The sequence below is a fragment of the Haematobia irritans genome, chromosome 4 (genome assembly GCF_050003625.1).
Source record: "Haematobia irritans isolate KBUSLIRL chromosome 4, ASM5000362v1, whole genome shotgun sequence".
In the NCBI taxonomy this organism is placed as follows: domain Eukaryota; kingdom Metazoa; phylum Arthropoda; class Insecta; order Diptera; family Muscidae; genus Haematobia; species Haematobia irritans.
This window is the reverse complement of record NC_134400.1, coordinates 174643501-174663033: the sequence shown is the minus strand read 5'-3', so window position 1 is coordinate 174663033 and position 19533 is coordinate 174643501. Positions and strand designations below refer to the sequence as shown.

The following is a 19533-nucleotide window of genomic DNA, read 5'->3' as shown; positions in this document are numbered from 1 at the left end:
AATTGTCTTGGGTGCTATATATAAAAGGTTTGTCCCAAATACATACATTTACATATATCTCGATCTGCACAGAATTTGATAGACTTCTACAAAATCTATAGACTCAATATTTAAGTCGGCTAATACACTAGGGTGGAACACAATGTTAGTAATGTTCCACAGTGTGACGCAGGGTATAAATATGGGAAACATTTAAATCTGAAGCAATTTTAAGGAAACTTCGCAAAAGTTTATTTAAGATTTATCGCTCGATATATATGTATTTGAAGTTTAGGAAAATTAGAGTCATTTTTACAAATTTTCGGCTAAGCAGTGGCGATTTTACAAGGAAAATGTTGGTATTTTGACCATTTTTGACGAAATCAAAAAACATATATATGGGAGCTATATCTAAATCTAATCCGATTTCAACCAAATTTGGCACACATTGCTACAATGCTAATTCTACTCCCTGTGCACAATTTCAATTAAATCGGAGTAAAATATTGGCCACTGTGGTCATATGAGTGTAAATCGGGCGAACGATATATATGGGAGTTATATCTAAATTCAACCAAATTTGACACGCATAGCTACAATGCTAATTATACTCCCTGTGCAAAATTTCAACTAAATCGGAGTTAAAAATTGGCCTCTGTGGTCATATATGTGTAAATCGGCCGAAAGCTATATATGGCAGATATATCTAAATCTGAACCGATTTCAACCAAATTTGACACGCATAGCTACAATGCTAATTCTACTCCCTGTGCAAAATTTCAACTAAATCGGAGTTAAAAATTGGCCTCTGTGGTCATATAAGTGTAAATCGGCCGAAAGCTATATATGGGAGCTATATATAAATCTGAACCGATTTCAACCAAATTTGGCACTCATAGATACAATGCTAGTTCTACTCCCTGTGCAAAATTTCAACTAAATCGGAGCAAAAAATTGGCCTCTGTGGTCATATATGTGTAAATCGGCCGAAAGCTATATATGGGAGCTATATATAAATCTGAACCGATTTTAATAAAATTTGGCACACTTGACTATGGTACTAATTGTTCTTCTTGTGCAAAATTTTAAGCAAATTAGGGTAAAACTCTGGCTTCTGGGGCCATATAAGTCCATATCGGGCGAAATATATATATTGGAAATATATCTAAATCTGAACCGATTTCTTCCAAAATCAATAGGGATCTACCAAAAGACATACTTGTGCCAAATTTCAAGTCGATTGGACTAAAACTGTGACCTAGACTTTGATTACAAAAATGTGTTCACGGACGGACAGACGGACCTCGCTATATCGACTCAAGAGCCCATCCTGAGCATTTTTACCAAAGACACCATGTGTCTATCTCGTCTCCTTCTGGGTGTTGCAAACATATGCAATATGTTATAAAAATATGGTATAAAAATATATGTTTTTCTGGAAAATCTATAGTACTTCTGTGTAATCTTAAACCAAAATCCAAAATCAAATTTTGCGCGAAAATTCAAAAACCTTCGAATTGGAGAATAACTAATATTTACCAGAGATAAAATTAATGTTGGTAAAAAGTATGTGTAATGTAAAAATATCTCTATTCTCTACTACAATCAAATTGTATTTTTTAAGAGACAACCACTATTTTTGCAAAAACAAACACGACAAAAATTAGAAAAAAATTTGTTTTTTACCATATGGCATATTATATATATTTTTCGGAGGAATCGGTGTACTTGTGCATTTAAGTGTTAAGTTTCATATCAACTTTGTATCATTAATTAATCGTTAATGGTTCACTTTCCATACACTCAATTTTCGAGTCCCGCTTAGGCTAGTACTTATAAAACATCGAAAATGCTCTTAAGAATGTGCCCTTTGCATTGTATTTTCTTATTTATGACATGACCCACCTATCACTAAAGATAAATTCCCTTTTGTTGAGCCATCTATAATTATGGCGCATTGCTAAAATTTCACTTCTAAAGGTATTGGAAATGCGAATGTTACAAAAATTTTTGGATTGTGAGAAAATGACATTCCCAAATGACAATTTAATTATAGCTAAAATATTAAGAAACAAATCACAGTCCCATTAATTGCAGTTGGTTTCACAAAAAAAATCCTATAAAACTAAATGGAATCATAGTATCTTTAACAGTTAGTGCACAAGGAATTCCCAAATCAGGGAGAAATTAAAAATAAAAACCAAACATAATAGCAAGTGTTGTGATCCTTTGTGAAAATGTCTCAGGACCTAAGGGCTATGTTATTTGAGAAACAGTTGGAAAATAATAAAATGTTAAATATTTTCTATAAAATATCATTTATGACGGGCGTCAATATTAAATACCAGGCGAAATTTAAGGATCCCGTAAAATTGTATGTATTTATAAAAAAAAAATGAACACATAAATACATATCGTTTCAAACATTTTCAGATTTTTTTATACCCACCACCATAGAATGGTGACGGGGTATAATAGTTTGTCATTCCGTTTGTAACGCATCGAAATATCGATTTCCGACTATATAAAGTATATATATTCTTGATCAGGGAGAAATTCTAAGACGATATAAGCATGTCCGTCTGTCTGTCTGTCTGGCTGTCTGTTGTAATCACGCTACAGCATTCAATAATGGAGCTATCGTCCTGAAATTTGGCACAGAATCGTCTTTTGTCTGCGCGCAGGTCAAGTTCGAAGATGGGCTATATCGGGCCATGTTTTGGTATAGCCCCCATATAAACCGACCTCCCGATTTGGGGTCTTTCGCTTATAGAAACCGTAGTTTTCATCCAATTTGCGCGAAATTGAAAATCTAGAGATATTTTGGGACCTTGAAGAGGTGTGCCAAAAATGGTGAGTGTCGGTCCATGTTTTGGTATAGCCCCCATATAAACCGACCTCCCGATTTGGGGTCTTTCGCTTATAGAAACCGTAGTTTTCATCCAATTTGCGCGAAATTGAAAATCTAGAGATATTTTGGGACCTTGAAGAGGTGTGCCAAAAATGGTGAGTGTCGGTCCATGTTTTGGTATAGCCCCCATATAAACCGACCTCCCGATTTTACTTCTTGGGCTTATAGAAACCGTAGTTTTTATCCATTTTGCCTGAAATTGGAAATCTAGAGGTATTTTTGGGCCATAAAGAGGTGTGCCGAAAACGGTTAGTATCGGTCGGTATTTTAGTATAGCCCGCATAAGAACGATTTCCCGATTTAACTCCTTAGGTTTCTAGAAACCGTAGTTTTTATCCGATTTGCCTGAAATTGTATATATTCTCGTATTTAAGGCTCACAAAAACGTGTATCGGATTAAGTTTTTATCGGTCCATTTGGTAATGCCTCCATATAGACCAATTTCACTTCTTGTGAGTATAGAAGGCGCACTGATCATGAAAATTGCTTGAAACTCAATGTAAAATTTCCAGATTTTATTTTTCGGGTGAAAATCTACAGATTTAAAATTTCAAATCAAGACGTTATTTTATAATTTTCTTGCACACTTACAAGAGATGTTAATGATTCCTTTAAAACTCAAACAAAAATGGTTCTTATAAATCCAGAATCTGATATAGTCCTCATAGGTGAAATCTTTAAATGTATCTTCGGGAAGTGTCCTCAAGTCCTCAAGCCCTCCTGAAATTTCAAAGGAAATCCTAATATTTGGTTCATGGTGGTGGGTATTTAAGATTCGGCCCGGCCGAACTTACTGCAGTATATACTTGTTTAATAAAATATTGTTCACAATATATTTCATTTTTTTCTAAACATTTCTTTACTTGGGTTAGAATGTCTTAAATATATTAATATTTGACTACAACAAATTTTTATATGCAAATACCATGAGTCTGAATTGTTTTACCCTCCACCGTAGGATGGGGGTATAGTAAATTTGTCATTCCGTTTGTAACACATCGAAATATTGGTCTTAGGCACAGCAAAGTGCACGCACAGAAGGAATATGGTCACTTCAAGCGTGTTTCAACAAAAAAATGTTATATTATGGATGGTGACAATGTAACATGTTTGTCTAACAAAACATAACTTGGTTGCCGCAATCAGATACATAATTTCCAAGAAAATAACATGGTTGCGATAGACATGTTACATGGTCACCAACCAATAATAACATTTTGCTCTTGAAACACGTTTGAGGTGATCATATTCCTTATCTGGGTATATACACGGACGAAAAAGATTGTTTTTCATATGTTTGGGTGTAAAAATTATATGTTTGGAATTCAAATTTTTTAACACAATATTTTTAAGTGCAAGCATATAATGTTCATAAACTAGCATAACATGTTTGGGACATATATCCCAGCAAAAAAAAATTGGAAGTTCTTCCAAAGGCACAACTTTAAAAGCACTTCCAGAAGATGCACTCCCAATGATGTTCTTTATTTAAACTACCCAGGAAGTTATTTTAATTCAATTTTGTATACCCTCCACCATAGGATGGGGGGTATATTAACTTTGTCATTCCGTTTGTAACACATCGAAATATTGATCTAAGACCCCATAAAGTATATATATTCTGGGTCGTGGTGAAATTCTGAGTCGATCTGAGCATGTCCGTCCGTCCGTCTGTTGAAATCACGCTAACTTCCGAACGAAACAAGCTATCGACTTGAAACTTGGCACAAGTAGTTGTTATCGATGTAGGTCAGATGGTATTGCAAATGGGCCATATCGGTCCACTTTTACGTATAGCCCCCATATAAACGGACCCCCAAATTTGGCTTGCGAGGCTTCTAAGAGAAGCAAATTTCTTCCGATCCGGCTGAAATTTGGTACATGGTGTTAGTATATGGTCTCTAACAACCATGCAAAAATTGGTTCACATCGGTCCATAATTATATATAGCCCCCATATAAACCGATCCCCAGATTTGGCTTGCGGAGCCTCTAAGAGCAGCAAATTTCATCCGATCCGGCTGAAATTTGGTACATGATGTTAGTATATGGTCTCTAATGACCATATTTGCATGGTCCATATCGGTCCATAATTATATATAGCCCCAAATAAACCGATCACCAGATTTGACCTCCGGAGCCTCTTGGAAGACCAAAATTCATCTGATTCAGTTGAAATTTGGTACGTGATGTTAGTATATGGTATCCAACAACCATGCAGGAATTGGTTCCTATCAGTCCATAATTATTTATAGCTCCCATATAAACCGATCCCGAGATTTGGCTTTGGAGCCTCTTGGAGGAGCAAATTTCATCCGAGTGAGTTGAAATTTGTGGATGACAGTCTTTCGTAGAAGTTTCTACGCAATCCATGGTGGAGGGTACATAAGATTCGGCCTGGCCGAACTTACGGCCGTATATACTAGTTATAACTTGGTTTTTTCATACTTTTAACGTGTAGTTTTAACTTTTTTTGCTTCAAATAGGTCAAAACAGAGTAAAAAATCATAAAATGGTACAAATTATTTAAATTTTGTTGAAAAAATGCTAAATCCAATCTGAAAAAATCGTCGTTTGAAAATATTTGAGGTCAATCGTTTTAGACAAGCGTTAGAATCCATTAAAAATTATAAAAAATTATAAAAATTATTTGACAAAATTATAAAAATTATTTGACAAAATATCACAGAATTTTTTAATTTACATCCAAAACATTGAATTCGGATCACACCTAAAGAAGTGATGCAAATTGAAATGGAGGACTTCCGTCCTATGACAAGCCCATGTTAAATTCATCACTTCTGCGTCAATTTTGCACCACTTCCGGATCCAAAAAGAACATTTTCATTACTTTTTTGGCGACGCCTTTTTTGCTGGGTATGTTAATACACGCAAAAAAATAATTCTTTCCTCCCAAACGAAATTTTAGACAAACAAAGTTCGTTTCTCATTTGCTTTTCGCTGTAAGGAAGTGTATTTGGAAGAAAAGTATATACTTTTTGTGATAAACGTTTATTCTTTTCCAGGATGTAAAAACAATTTCATAAAGACTAGCTCAACAAAAAAAACATTATTTTCTTGCTAATTGCATTGTCCCTCACATCTTTCTCACATCCACGAGGATTTTTAGTTCTTAACACCTTTTCCTGTAATACCAACAATGTAGAAGAAATTATACGATTTTATAAATTTTTAAATTTTTTTTACCTTTCGCCTGGACGGAGAATCGAACCGCGGACCATGCACATTGTAAGCCAACACACTAACCACTGAGCTATGTACCTGTTATGGTCATCAATAGATAAATATCCATATAAGTTATATTTATATAGCATAGCTTGCGGCGCCCACGAACCGAATAAACAAAGTTTATTTAACAGAAACAAACATTTAGTTTGGCACCGTGGAGCAGTGGTAGCTACGTCCGACTCTCATGCCAAGGGTCGTGGGTTCGATCCCTGCTTCGGCCAAAGTTTTTTTTTTTTGCTTTTGTTTTTTTTTTTTACATATATTCCAGATATATTCGGAAGATTCCGAGAAAATGTTCAACATTACAATGTACTATATTAAATTTTGAACTGTAAAATGTGTCTTATTAAAGACCTAAAGTCAGAAAAGAACAGTGTTTGATATAAACGAAATGGACTGTGTTTTTATTTCAAAAATAACTTTTTTTATTGAAAAAATAAAAATTTTGTAACAAACGAATTTTTTTGGTGATAAAAGTTTAAAATTTTCGAAGCTATTCAAAAAACTCTAACAAAAGAAAAACGTTTTCGGTACACGTTTTCCAAACGTTTTTTTTCTTTGCGTGTATGTTAGAACATATTATGTTTGGGACATAAAATGTTTGTAAATATAATATGCTTAAATGCAAACATATATTAATTTGGAAATAGTCTATAAACATATATGTGTTTAGAAAAAGAGAGTATGCTGCAAGTAAAATAATGGAAGTTACCAATTGTCACCTTAAAAATATATCCACACCAAGAAAATTTCATTAAAATTTTTTACTACCAGTGTATGCCCTAAGGTGAAACATAATATGTTTGAACAATACAAACAATATTTTGTTTGGACCAATCCTGAAAATATATATGCTTGAAGCAAAATGTGTTTGGGGGTATATGTTACAGAAGCGATTTTTTTAAGGGTTTATATAATGGGCCTTGGCAAAATTCTGAGTCGATCTAGCGATATCCGTCCGTCTGTGGAAATTGCGCAAACTGCCGAATGAAACAAACTTATAAACTTGAAACTTGGCATCAGTTGTTGTTATTGATGTAGGGCGGATGGTATTGCACATGGGCCATATCGGACCACTTTTAGGTATAGCCCCCATATAAATCGACCCCCAAATTTGTTTTGCGGATCCTCTTGCAGCAGCAAATTTCATCTGATCGAGTGGAATTTTGGTATGTAAATATGTGCCCTTTAACTTCCGTGGAAAAAATGCTCGATATCGATCCATAATTACATAAAGCGCCCTTATTTGTTTTACGGATCCTGTTGCAGGTGAAAATTTCATCCGATTGAGTTGAAATTTGGTACGTGGTGTAAGTAAATGCATCTCTTCATCCGATCCGGATGAAATTTAGTACGCGATGTTAGTATATAGTCTCTGAGAACCATGCGTTGGTTCATATCGGTCCATAATTATATATAGCCCACATATAAACCGATCCCCAAATTAGGCTTGCGGAGCTTCTAGGTAAAACAAATTTCATTCGAACCGTTTGAAATTTGTTGCGTGACCTTAGTCTATGGACTCTAAAAAACATGCAAAAAATTGGTCCATATCAGTTCATAATTACATACAGCATATAAACCGATCCACAGATGTAATTTCTTATCTGTTTGAAATTTGGTATGCAAAACTTGGTCTATATCGGTTCATAATTATTTATAGACTCCTCCATATAGGTACCCAGCAAAAAAATTTGAAAGTTGTTCTAAAGGCACATCTTTAAAAGAACAAAAATGTCCTCCCAAAGATGTTTCCTTCATTTTACAAGATCACCGAATCCTCCGAAGAAAATATATAATATGCAAAATGGTAAAAAAAGAATATCTGCATACCACACTTTTTTTGAAAAAAAAATATTTATATTTTTTGTAATAAATAGTTTTAGAGAATAGATTTTTTTTACACTACACAGTTTTTTAGAAATATTACTTTGAAATCTGGTAAATATTATTCAACTTCAAATTTTTTGTTTTTTTTTTTTAATTTGTGATCAAAATTTGATTTACAATTTTGCTTCAGAATACTCTGAAGTACTACAAATTTTCCGGAAAAAACGTATTTTTAACAAGTATATACAGCAGTAAGTTCGGCCGGGCCGAATCTTAAATACCCACCGCCATGAACCAAATATTAGGGTTTCCTTTGAAATTTCAGGAGGGCTTGAGGACTTGAGGACACTTCCCGAAGATAAATTTAAAAATTTCACTTACGAGGACTATTTCATTTATAACAACCATTTTTGTTTAAGTTTTAGAGGAATCATTAACATATCTTGTAAGTGTGCAAGAAAATTATAAAATAACGTCTTGATTTGAAATCTTAAATCGGTAGATTTTTACCCGAGAAGTAAAATCTGGAAATTTTACATTGAGTTTCAAGCAATTTTCATGATCAGTGTGCCTTCTATACCCTCAAGAAGTGTAGTCGGTCTATATTGAGGCATTACCAAAAGGACCGATACAAACTTAATCCGATACACGTTTTTGAGAGCCTAAAATACCAGAATATTTACAATTTCAAGCAAATCGGATAAAAACTACGGTTTGTAGAAACCCCGATTTAACTCCTTAAATCGGGAGATCGTTCTTATGGGGGCTATATTAAAATATGGACCGATATTCACCGTTTTCAGCACACCTCTTTATGGCCCGAAAATACGTCTAGATTTCCAATTTCAGACAAATTGGATACAAACTACGGTTTCTATAAGCCCAAGAAGTAAAATCGGTCTATATGGGGGCTATATCAAAATATGGACCGATACTCACCATTTTTGGCACACCTCTTTATGGTCCTAAAATACCTCTAGATTTTCAATTTCAGGCAAATTGTATAAAAACTACGGTTTCTATAAGCCCAAGAAGTAAAATCGGGAGATCGGTCTATATGGGGGCTATACCAAAACAAGGAACGATACGGACCATTTTCGGCACACCTTTTGATGGTCCTCAAGTACCTCTAGATTTTCAATTTCAGGCAAATTGGATAAAAACTACGGTTTCTATAAGCCCAAGACCCCAAACCGGGAGGTGGGTTTATATGGGGACTATATCAAAACCTGGACCGATATAGCCCATCTTCGAACTTGACCTGCCTGCAGACAAAAGACGAGTTGTGCAAAATTTTAGCACGATTGCTTCATTATTGAAGACTGTAGCGTGATTACAACATACAGACAGACAGACGGACATCGTTATATCGTCTTAAAATTTCTCCCTGATCAAGAATATATATACTTTATATAGTCGGAAATCGATATTTCGATGTGTTACAAACGGAATGACAAACTTTTATACCCCCGTCACCATTCTATGGTGGTGGGTAAAAAAATAGCGTTATGATGATTTAAATGCAACAAACTTGATTTCATACAATTCGGTCAAAATTTTAAGGTGCTAAAATTTTGGTTGTATCTTAAAAGATAATTTTTTTCATATTTGTATACCCTTCACCACTACTGTGGTACAGGGTATAATAAGTTTGTGCATTTGTATGTAACGCCAAGAAGGAGTAATCATAGACCAACCTTTTAGTATACGGATCGGCTTAGAATTAAATTCTGAGTCGATTTAGCGATGTCCGTCTGTCTGTCTGTCCGTCTATCTGTCTGTTGATGTATTTTTGTGTGCAAAGTACAGCTCGCAGTTTTAGTCTGATTGTCCTAAAATTTGGTATAGGGTCCTGTTTCGGCTCAAAGACGATCCCTATTGATTTTGGAAAAAATCGGTTCAGATTTAGATATAGCTGCCATATATATTTTTCACCGATCTGGTCATAAATGGCGTGTATATCAACCGATCTTCCTCAAATTCCGTACAGCCAAATCGGTTCAGATTTAGATATAGCTCCCATATATAGCTTTCGCCCGATTTACACTCATTTGCCCATAGAGGCCAATTTTTAACTCCGATTTAGTTGAAATTTTGCACAGGGAGTAGAATTAGCATTGTAACTATGCGTGCCAAAGTTGGTTGAAATCGGTTCAGATTTGGATATATCTCCCATATATAGCTTTCGCCCGATTTACACTCATATGACCACAGAGGCAAATTTTTAACTCCGATTTAGTTGAAATTTTGCACAGAGAGTAGAATTAGCATTGTAACTATGCGTGCTAAATTTGGGTGAAATCGGTTCAGATTTGTATATATCTCCCATATATAGCTTTCGCCCGATTTACACTCATATGACCACAGAGGCCAATTTTTAACTCCCATTTAGTTGAAATTTTGCACAGGGAGTAGAATTAGCATTGTAACTATGCGTGCCAAATTTGGTTGAAATTTGGATATATCTCTCAGATTTGGATATATCTCCCATATATAGCTTTCGCCCGATTTACACTCATATGACCACAGAGGCCAATTTTTAACTCCGATTTAGTTGAAATTTTGCACAAGGAGTAGAATTAGCATTGTAGCTATGCGTGCCAAATTTGATTGAAATCGGTTCAGATTTAGATTTAGCTCCCATATATATGTTTTTCTGATTTCGACCAACATTTTCCTTGAAAAATCGCCACTGCTTAGTTGAAAAGTTGTAAAAATGACTCTAATTTTCCTAAACTTCTAATACATATATATCGAGCGATAAATCATAAATAAACTTTTGCAAAGTTTCCTTAAAATTGCTTCAGATTTAAATGTTTCCCATATTTTTTTTACTAACATTGTGTTGCACCCTAGTGCATTAGCCGACTTAAATTTTGAGTCTATAGATTTTGTAGAAGTCTATCTAATTCGGTCCAGATCGAGTGATATTTAAATGTATGTATTTGGGACAAATCTTTATATATAGCCCCCAACACATTTGACGTATGTGATATGGTATCGAAAATTTAGATCTACAAAGTGGTGCAGGGTATAATATAGTCGGCCCCGCCCGACTTTAGACTTTCCTTACTTGTTATATTTCATTTTAACCTTTTTTTAAAAAGGATCCCACTTCGGGATCCAAGCAGAATATTGGCACGATGATCGATTGAAATATTTTATGCTTGTACGAATATTTTTTTTTAATTTCTCTTTAAACTTTTCAGATGGAATATATTCCTTATTATAATTTCAATGATAGGTCTTTGCGCCCAATATTGTTTGGTGTGGCACAATCGATATGCCCCCTTTGTAGAATCAGCCGATGTAAGTGAGATTCAATTGAGTTCTGTTGTAAAACTCAAATGTAAGTATTCGACTGTTCATTTTATTGCCTTCCCTTATATTTTTCAGGCAATTTGTACTGCTAATCAGGCTTGGATATCGATATTGAAGTTAATTTATTTACTCTTTGTACAACATCAATTTTACGATCTTTTACACACAGCCATCAATGGCTCATTGCTCTATGACTTGGAGATATTCGATTTGGGTATGGTGCATTTACATTTACAAATCTAAGAAACCCACTTTTATTTTATTTTTCTTTAGCCATCACTTGTAAACAATATCTTCTTAGTAAAATCACCGCAATACTTGATGACTCTTGGCTCCATATCAAGCATCAATTAAATTTCTTCAGTTTCTCATGTATGACGGCCTGTGGTTTTTATATGTTCTCCTGTATTGCTGCCAATTACTATTACACTCACATACAACCACAAAATTTTACTTTGCAATTGCGTAAGTATTAACGATGATCAAATGAAAAAAGTATACGAAAAAAAAAACTTTGTTCGTTTCTTCACCCAAATGTTCAAATAAAATTTTTATTTTTGAAGTAAATAAAAAAAAAAAAATACTTCTAAAACCATTGTCGATTTCAAACGCTGTTATTTTCTGAAGAACGAATGACTTTAGGTTGCAAACATGACATATCTTCATGTTTCATACTCACTCATACTCGTAGTGGCTCCCTGATTCGATTTACCAATGTCTGTCAGTCGGTATGTCAATCTGAAGTCCTGCACGATTCCATGTTTTGCTCAAGGTACAAAGGACCTCCTTTTTAAACCAAGTCCGAACGACGTTTCACATTACGGTGAAACCATTTAAAGACACTTTGAAACACTCAGCATTACCGAGAGGGTATAATCCACCACTGAAAAAAAATTTTTGGTGTTTGGCCAAAATTGTGATTAAACCCAAGACCCTTTGTAGGCAAGGCATTGCACCACGGTGGCTCTTTTTTTTTTTAACAAATAGAAAAGATTAGAGACAATTGTTTAACATAAATTCGATCTAATTTGGGTTTAAAGAAGATACTTTACAACAAAGGAGAATTTCATTTGCCTAATATTTCGTTCCGGAGGAAAGTAAGTTTTCTTTCGGTGTAGACAATACCATTTACATTGTTATGGTAAATAACACAAAATGTTACCAAATCAGACGACAATATTTTCAAAATGTACCAAATATGTAATTGTAGTAAATTTGTACTTTGGGCATGCGAAATGTACCAAATTTAGTACAATTTGAATACGAAAATTGATTGATTATATTATTTATGATATGTACAACAAAAATATGAGATTCTTATAATTACAGTACAGATGAATGTTGTCCATTTAATATAAAATATTAATATTATAATACCTAAGAGTAATAGTTTTGGTAAATTTACATTTGATATTGTGAATCCAAATTGTACAATTTTTACGAAAATTACATCCATGGTTTTGCATCTATGGTTTGAGGTACGTATTTTGAAAAAAGTATATTTTTTATTGTATTTAATTGAAAGAGCATAACAGCGCAGTTTTATCACTAAAATATTGCTTTCTAGTCAAACATTTACATGTTTGACGAAATCAGGTTGTTAAAATGTCACCAATATTTTTTACAATTTTTTTTTATAATTATTTTCCATTTGCTTAAAGTTTCAAATTATATTCAGAAGACATAAAAATTAGTTGTAATGATTATTTGTAATGATAATGTAATTATATTTTGTGGTTGGAAAATTTAGAAATAGTTTATTTAACTAAATATCGAATATTATAAATATGTAGTACAACGTTTTTTTTTTTTTTGCTAATCTTCTTTCTAATTGTTTTGCAGCCATGCCCGCATTATTTCCAATGTGGCATGATTATGGTATGACATGGCCCTACTATCCCATACAATATTTTATAACCGGCATTGAAAATTCGATTTGTGGAATGTGTAAGTAGAAAAATTTTGTCAAACTGAAGCGAAATTCAAATATTAATGTATTAATTAAATTTTAAATAGGATTTTAAGATTGTTTTAATTGACATCGTTTATTGTTATAACGATTTCCGTGATCAAAACAATTTAACTTAAAAGTTAATTATATTAATTTATAACGTGATTAAACCTTAAAAGTATATATACCTATATGGCGTGTTTCTGAGATAGCAAAGTTCAGACATATTAATCATAATTGTTTATTGATGTAGCCGGCGATATTTAGATATAGGCGAGGGTATCCAAATAACCGTTTTTATTAAGTAGGTTTTCGATTTATCCGAAAATACCCGGGTTTCCGTTTTTTATTTTGCTCAAAACCGGTTAAAATCGAAAAATAAAAAGTGCATTCTTAAAAAACATACATTTTATTCCAAAAAAAAATTAATAATTTATTGTAATAAAATGAGCATCCCAGCAAAAAGAGCTGGAAGTTGTCCCACTAACATTTCTTTTAAAGCGCATCCCGGAATCCCCCATAAAGTTTTTTCTACTTCCGAATTTTTTAAAGCGTATCCCGAGATATCCTATCGATGTTTTTTATTTCCAATGCAATTCTTTTGGACAAGTCATAGAAAGTACGGAATTAGGCCGTTTTAAGTGAAAATTTAAGTTTTGGAAAATTTAAGATTCGAAAAAAAGAATAGGAAATCAATAAAAATGTAAGTAATAATACAAAAATAAAAAATATCACCGCTGGGATTTGAACCTGTGCCGTTTGACTTTTTCACTTCCATGGAAGTTCTTTTCAGAAGGTTTTGTAAATTACGATAATTTTTTTTTTTTGATTTTTAATGGAAAAAATATATTTATATAAAAATATATGACGAAAAAAAAAACAAAATAATTTATAACATAAAAAAAATATTTTTTTGAAAAATATTTAATTAAAAAATTTCCGCTGGTGAGATTTGAACCAGCGTTCTTTATTTTTACATTCATAATAATAAAGAACATCTCAGGAAGTAGTTAGAATGTCATGCCGTGGTGTCATATTATGTTCATATCACAAACATTTGAATAGACGTTTTGATGCATCGTGTTCAATGACGTTTGTGGATAAGTGTACTAAGGCGTTCTGTTATCGTGGCAACAGACCCAGGTTCAACCCCCGCTGGAAGTGAAGAAGTTTTTCAATTTATAAAAATTAGATAATAAAAAAATAAAAGTTTAACAAACAATACTGATAAAAATAAAAACTGACTTTCGGTAAAGCTTTCGGAAGTTCACTTTTAATAGGCTCCATGAAATAAGTCCCCATGAAATAACTCCCCAAAATAAAAAATGAAATATGTCCCCAATTTCCTCTACAGAGAACAAAAACAAAAATTTTTGGGGAGTTATTTCATATTTTGGGGAGCTATTTCATTTTCAATTTTGGGGAGTTCTTTCAAATGAAATAACACCCAAATTTGTCATAATGAAATAATTCCCCAATATGGATTTTGGGGGGTTATTTCTCTTTCTGAAATTTTAAAATAGTTCATAAAAGTATTGGCAAGAACCGTTATGTTTATGAATTTTTGTGTAAGGCTATAGGTATGCTCAGTTTTTGAAAAAAAAAATGTGAAGCGTAAAGTTATAAAACGAATAACGATTTATAAACGGATGTAGAAAAAAATAATGAATTACCGTACGTTGTGGATCAAAAAATGATTTATCAAAAGAAATCTATACAATGGTGCGTGCAGGATTAAGTCGTTTAAAGCGAGAATGACCGTATTTGTAGATGGCTAATATGTTATGGTAGTATATTGAGTCATTTTTGGACACACGTATATACTGCAAGTCATCCCAAAGGTAAATAATATTTCGTCTGCCAGAAATGAAACCTTATATGGATAAGAAAATAAAATGTCATTTCATTTAAATTGATTACAATCCAATATAATCAAACTACATAAAAGTGGAAGACAGAAACAGAAATTAAAAAATTCGCGCGAATTAAAAAAAAAATTACAAATTCGCGCGAATTTTTTAATTTCTGTTACTCGTACGCACAAAAACTAAAATATATTTTGTTTTTGCATTCACCGAATTGTATGTTTTCCACTTCTTCTTCTGCAAAAGCAAAATATTTTTTGGAGCGTGTGAAACAGACATTAATAATCAATTGTTTCATTTCTTTGTAGTTTGTTTATATTGGAGTATAATTAATTTAAATAAGATATAATTTTATTCTCTTACTCGTTATTGACATTTCTGTTTGATTCTTAATACGGTTTAATTTTTGGCAGTTTGTAAGCCGAAATATGACTAAGCGTAGGGATATTTTGCAGTACGTACGTACTTCTAAAAAGGGCGCAATACCATAAAATATTATTGTTATGATTCCAGACGTATTCACGCAGGATGCAATATCCGTTGATGAAGAGACGAACGAAGTGGGCGTGTATCCAAACTCGGTTAATTAGGCCTTGCAGATATTTTTAAATTTATAGCGAATGTCTAATAATTGTCGTACTTTAGTTAAAAATTGGTTATAAATATATACCCAAATAAATATACTACAACATCTGTTAAAAGTTGAAATTGTTATGAACTATAATGAAGAAATAATGTATTTTATTCATAAATTTATTATTATTTTTATGAAAAATGCCCCAAAATATTGGTGATATATTTCATTTTGCGTTTTGGGGATTTATTTCATTTTTGGGGTATAATTACCCAATTTTGGGAACTTTTTCATTTTTCATTTTGGGGTGTTATTTTATGGGGACTTATTTAATGGAGCCCTTTTAATACAGTAGAATTTTTGTAACATTAAAAAACTGTTTGGAAATGAAAGAAACTTATTTCGATTTCACTACTCATCCACCACCCACTTTAACTAGATATCAACTGCCACTCGCCTTATAAATAAGAGATTTAAAATTCACTTTTAATAGATGTGAATGATGTTAATAGAGATGTTAATAGATGTGATGTGAATGAGGTATACATTTGAAGTTAAAGAAACTATCTTAATAAAGGTTGGAATTTTCATATTTCATAAAAACATCCTTGTAATAATTATGAAATATGGCAATCATAAATTGGGAAGCGCAATCTTCTTTTTAACAATTGGGAGACCTTGGTACCGTAACCACTGCTACTACTGCTTGGTACCGTAGCCATTCACATTAGACTTCCAAAATCCACTTTAACTAGATTTCAACTGTCACGTGCATTTTTAAACCCTCTATTTTATATAAAATATTGTAAAGAAAATTTCCAGGGAATTCCCGTTCTTCATTCCCGGGAAAGCGGGAGCGAAAAAATAGCAAATTCTTGGGAATTCCCGGGATCCCGTTCCCGGGAAAAAACCCTAGTCACTAGCATTACTGAAGTGGGATAATCCACCGCTGAAAAACTTTTTGGTGTTCGGTCGAAGCAGGAATCGAACCAACGACCTTGTTTATACAAGACGGGCATGCTAACCATTGCACCACGGTGGCTCCAAAGAGGCTTATGTATGTATTTAATCAGACCTTTTTATCTAACATAGCCTCCATATGAAGGAACTTACAATTTAGAAGACAATGTTAAGAAATAAAATTCTACCTTGCCATCGACAACACACTGAAAAAAAAACATGTTCGGCTCCATAGATTTTGTCTTTACACTACAAGGATACTTTAAAGACAGAATTGTCTTTTAATTTTAAGTTTTGCGTACTTGATTATAGGCAGCAAATTTTAGTTTATTCATTTTTGCTGTACATTTAAAGTCCTTTAAAAACGTGTTAACGACAACTTAAATTTTCAAATTCAGACTCGACTTTATGTATAAAATATGCCATCTTTCAAGTAAAAATTGTCCTTAAAATAAAGTGTTGGAAAACATCTCCTATACTCCAAAAAAAAGTTTACTTGAATCCAAAGATTTTGACCTTCCCTTAAGGATTTTGGTATTGATTCCGAGCCAAAGATGTGGCTTCTTTAAAATAAAGACATTTTTTACGGACCTCCCTGGCTTTAAATCTAGGATCAATAAAATTAAAATTGGATACAGATCTCATTCATCGAATTTTTATTTTCTTTTTGCGATATATTAATAAAGGTATTCATGTACAAACAAATTCCAATTTCAAAATCCAAATTATGCCAGGTACTTCAAAGTAAAAACCGTTTTCTTAATGCTAAAAAAAAACTTTAAACCAAAAATACAAATCCTTAAAATAAGTCTTAGCCTATATTTGAAGCGTTTTTATCTTAAATTTAGACGATTTCTTTAAATTAAAAATGTTTTTCTTTATTTTAAGGAAAAATTGCCTTACTCCAAAGATCTACAACTTCAGCAGAGAGACGCAAAATCTCAAGATTTGTATATGAAAAAATTTTTTGAAGCAAGGATTATAAACGTTCTTTTAATTAAAATGTCATAGTTTTAAAGAATTTTGTCCTTAGCATTGCGTAAATTTTGAGTCCTAAAATTTAAGTTGCATAATCTTCCGTATTAGGTCAATATTTTTTCAGTGTATATTTAAACGCCTTTTTGCTTTGTTATCAAGATGCAAAAAGGCAACAAATTTAAAGACAATTTCATTAATTTTAAAGAATTTTTCACACTTATTAAAGACAATTTGACCTTAGACAAACAAAATTTTCTTTTAAGATTCCCATTTTTAAGCCGAATCACTTAATTATAAGGAAAAACCGGCTTTATAGAAAAGTTTATCGACTTTTGAACAAGGAAAAAAACTTTATATCAGAGAAATGTGTCTTCTATTCTAAGCAAAAAACGCATTCGTATTTTAAAGACATGAAATCTTTGGCTTCACGACAATATTTTTTTCAGTGCAGCCACCATAACCCCAGTCGTAAGTAGAATTTTGTGCGCAATTCATGTGGAGAGAACATAAGACTTGACTTTGCCGAACTTTCGGCCATATGTACTTGTTCAAATTCAATTAAATTTTTTTAATTGAAAAAAATATTGTTGAGATTTTTTCTGTGCTATCCTCTCATCCTCATCCTCTCATACAGGTGCGGTCTGCTTTGATGGCATTTTTATTGTGATTGTAGTACATTGTTCGTCGCTTTTAGAGATCTTACATGAGCTTTTAGAACATGCAACTGATGACGAGGTACCCCAAACCGAAAGAGTCAAATATCTATTGTGCTGTGCCAGACTACATGAAAGGATTTTCAGGTAACTAAATTCAAATTATTTTTGGTATAAAAATTATAAAAACCAACATAAAATCAATTTATTTAATTTTTCTTTGTAGATATTACGAAAAAATCAATTTTATGTATCGCACTCCCAGTTTGGCTCAATGTGTCCTTAGCATGTTGGTCTTGTGTGTGGTAATGTTTATGGCCAATGTTGGATTGGAGGAAGACTTGACATTGTTCATTAAAATGTTGTGCTTTTTATGTGCTGCGGGTTTACAAATCGCTATTTATTGCTATAATGGACAGAAGATTATAACACAGGTTTGTCAAAACAAAAAAAACTAACTAACATTTTAGATTCTTTTTTTTTTTCATTTTTTACGCTGAAAGAAGATTTCGAAATTTTTGACCTTCCATATTTGTCTTCTATTTCAAACAGAGTGAAAATACTCCCGTGGCCTGGTATAGCTGCTCTTGGTATAACGAATCGAAACAATTCAAATACATTATAAACATGATGGTATTGCGAACCAATCGTACTCTATATCTTCAGGTCTCTGGATTTACGACAATGTCTTTGATGACTTTAGTATCAGTAAGAATCACAAAAGTTTAATTTCATTATCCAACGTTATAAAAAAGATCGTTTCACAGATTGTACAGACGAGTGGCTCCTACTTTTTGCTGTTAAAAAATTTAAGCGGAATGGATTAGAAAAAATATAAACAACAGGAAACTTTAAGCTTTTATTGTACACTCCAGAACAAAAAAACAAAAACAAATTGAACTCTGGGTTAATAAAAATGAACTAATTTTGGTGAAAATTCAGTTATTCTACTATTGGTTTCAAAAGGGTCATTGGATTACTGCCTCATATGAGGGTGTAATGCAATAAAGTAAAGCGTTATATTTTTTAATTTTATTGTTCAAAAGCAAAAAACAAAAAAAAAACAAATAAATTTTGAACTAAAAAAGTTTACTTGTATCCGTAGATAATAAATTAACCCTCTAATGCCCAAGCCCGCCTTTAGGCGGTCTTCATTTAATAAAGAAGCTTTTAGTAAAACATACCTTAAGACAACAAAAATGGGTAAAATGAAAAGAAAACTTAGTTAAAACTGTTAAAGAGGCTTTGCAGCATGTACTGAAT

At 32.7% G+C, this 19533-nt stretch overlaps 1 protein-coding gene across 1 annotated transcript; it reads left to right on the top strand.

Moving 5' to 3' along the window:
* Window positions 1-2145: 2145 nt before the first annotated feature.
* Window positions 2146-19278, top strand: LOC142234047 (odorant receptor 63a-like). Its single transcript, XM_075305116.1, has 9 exons — window positions 2146-2353; window positions 11178-11277; window positions 11365-11503; window positions 11563-11754; window positions 13132-13236; window positions 18252-18417; window positions 18497-18704; window positions 18823-18978; window positions 19038-19278. The coding sequence occupies exons 1-9, from the start codon at window positions 2217-2219 to the stop codon at window positions 19095-19097; spliced, it is 1263 nt and encodes a 420-aa protein (XP_075161231.1). The 5' UTR covers window positions 2146-2216; the 3' UTR covers window positions 19098-19278.
* The last annotated feature ends 255 nt before the right edge of the window (window positions 19279-19533 follow it).

Bases quoted from the DNA above. Each gene is read 5' to 3' on its own strand.
- LOC142234047 (XM_075305116.1), top strand. From the start codon at position 2,217: ATGTCTCAGGACCTAAGGGCTATGTTATTTGAGAAACAGTTGGAAAAT. The intron at 11,504-11,562 runs GTATGGTGCATT...ATTTTTCTTTAG, and splicing joins CTTGGAGATATTCGATTTGG to CCATCACTTGTAAACAATAT. The intron at 18,705-18,822 runs GTTTGTCAAAAC...TATTTCAAACAG, and splicing joins GACAGAAGATTATAACACAG to AGTGAAAATACTCCCGTGGC.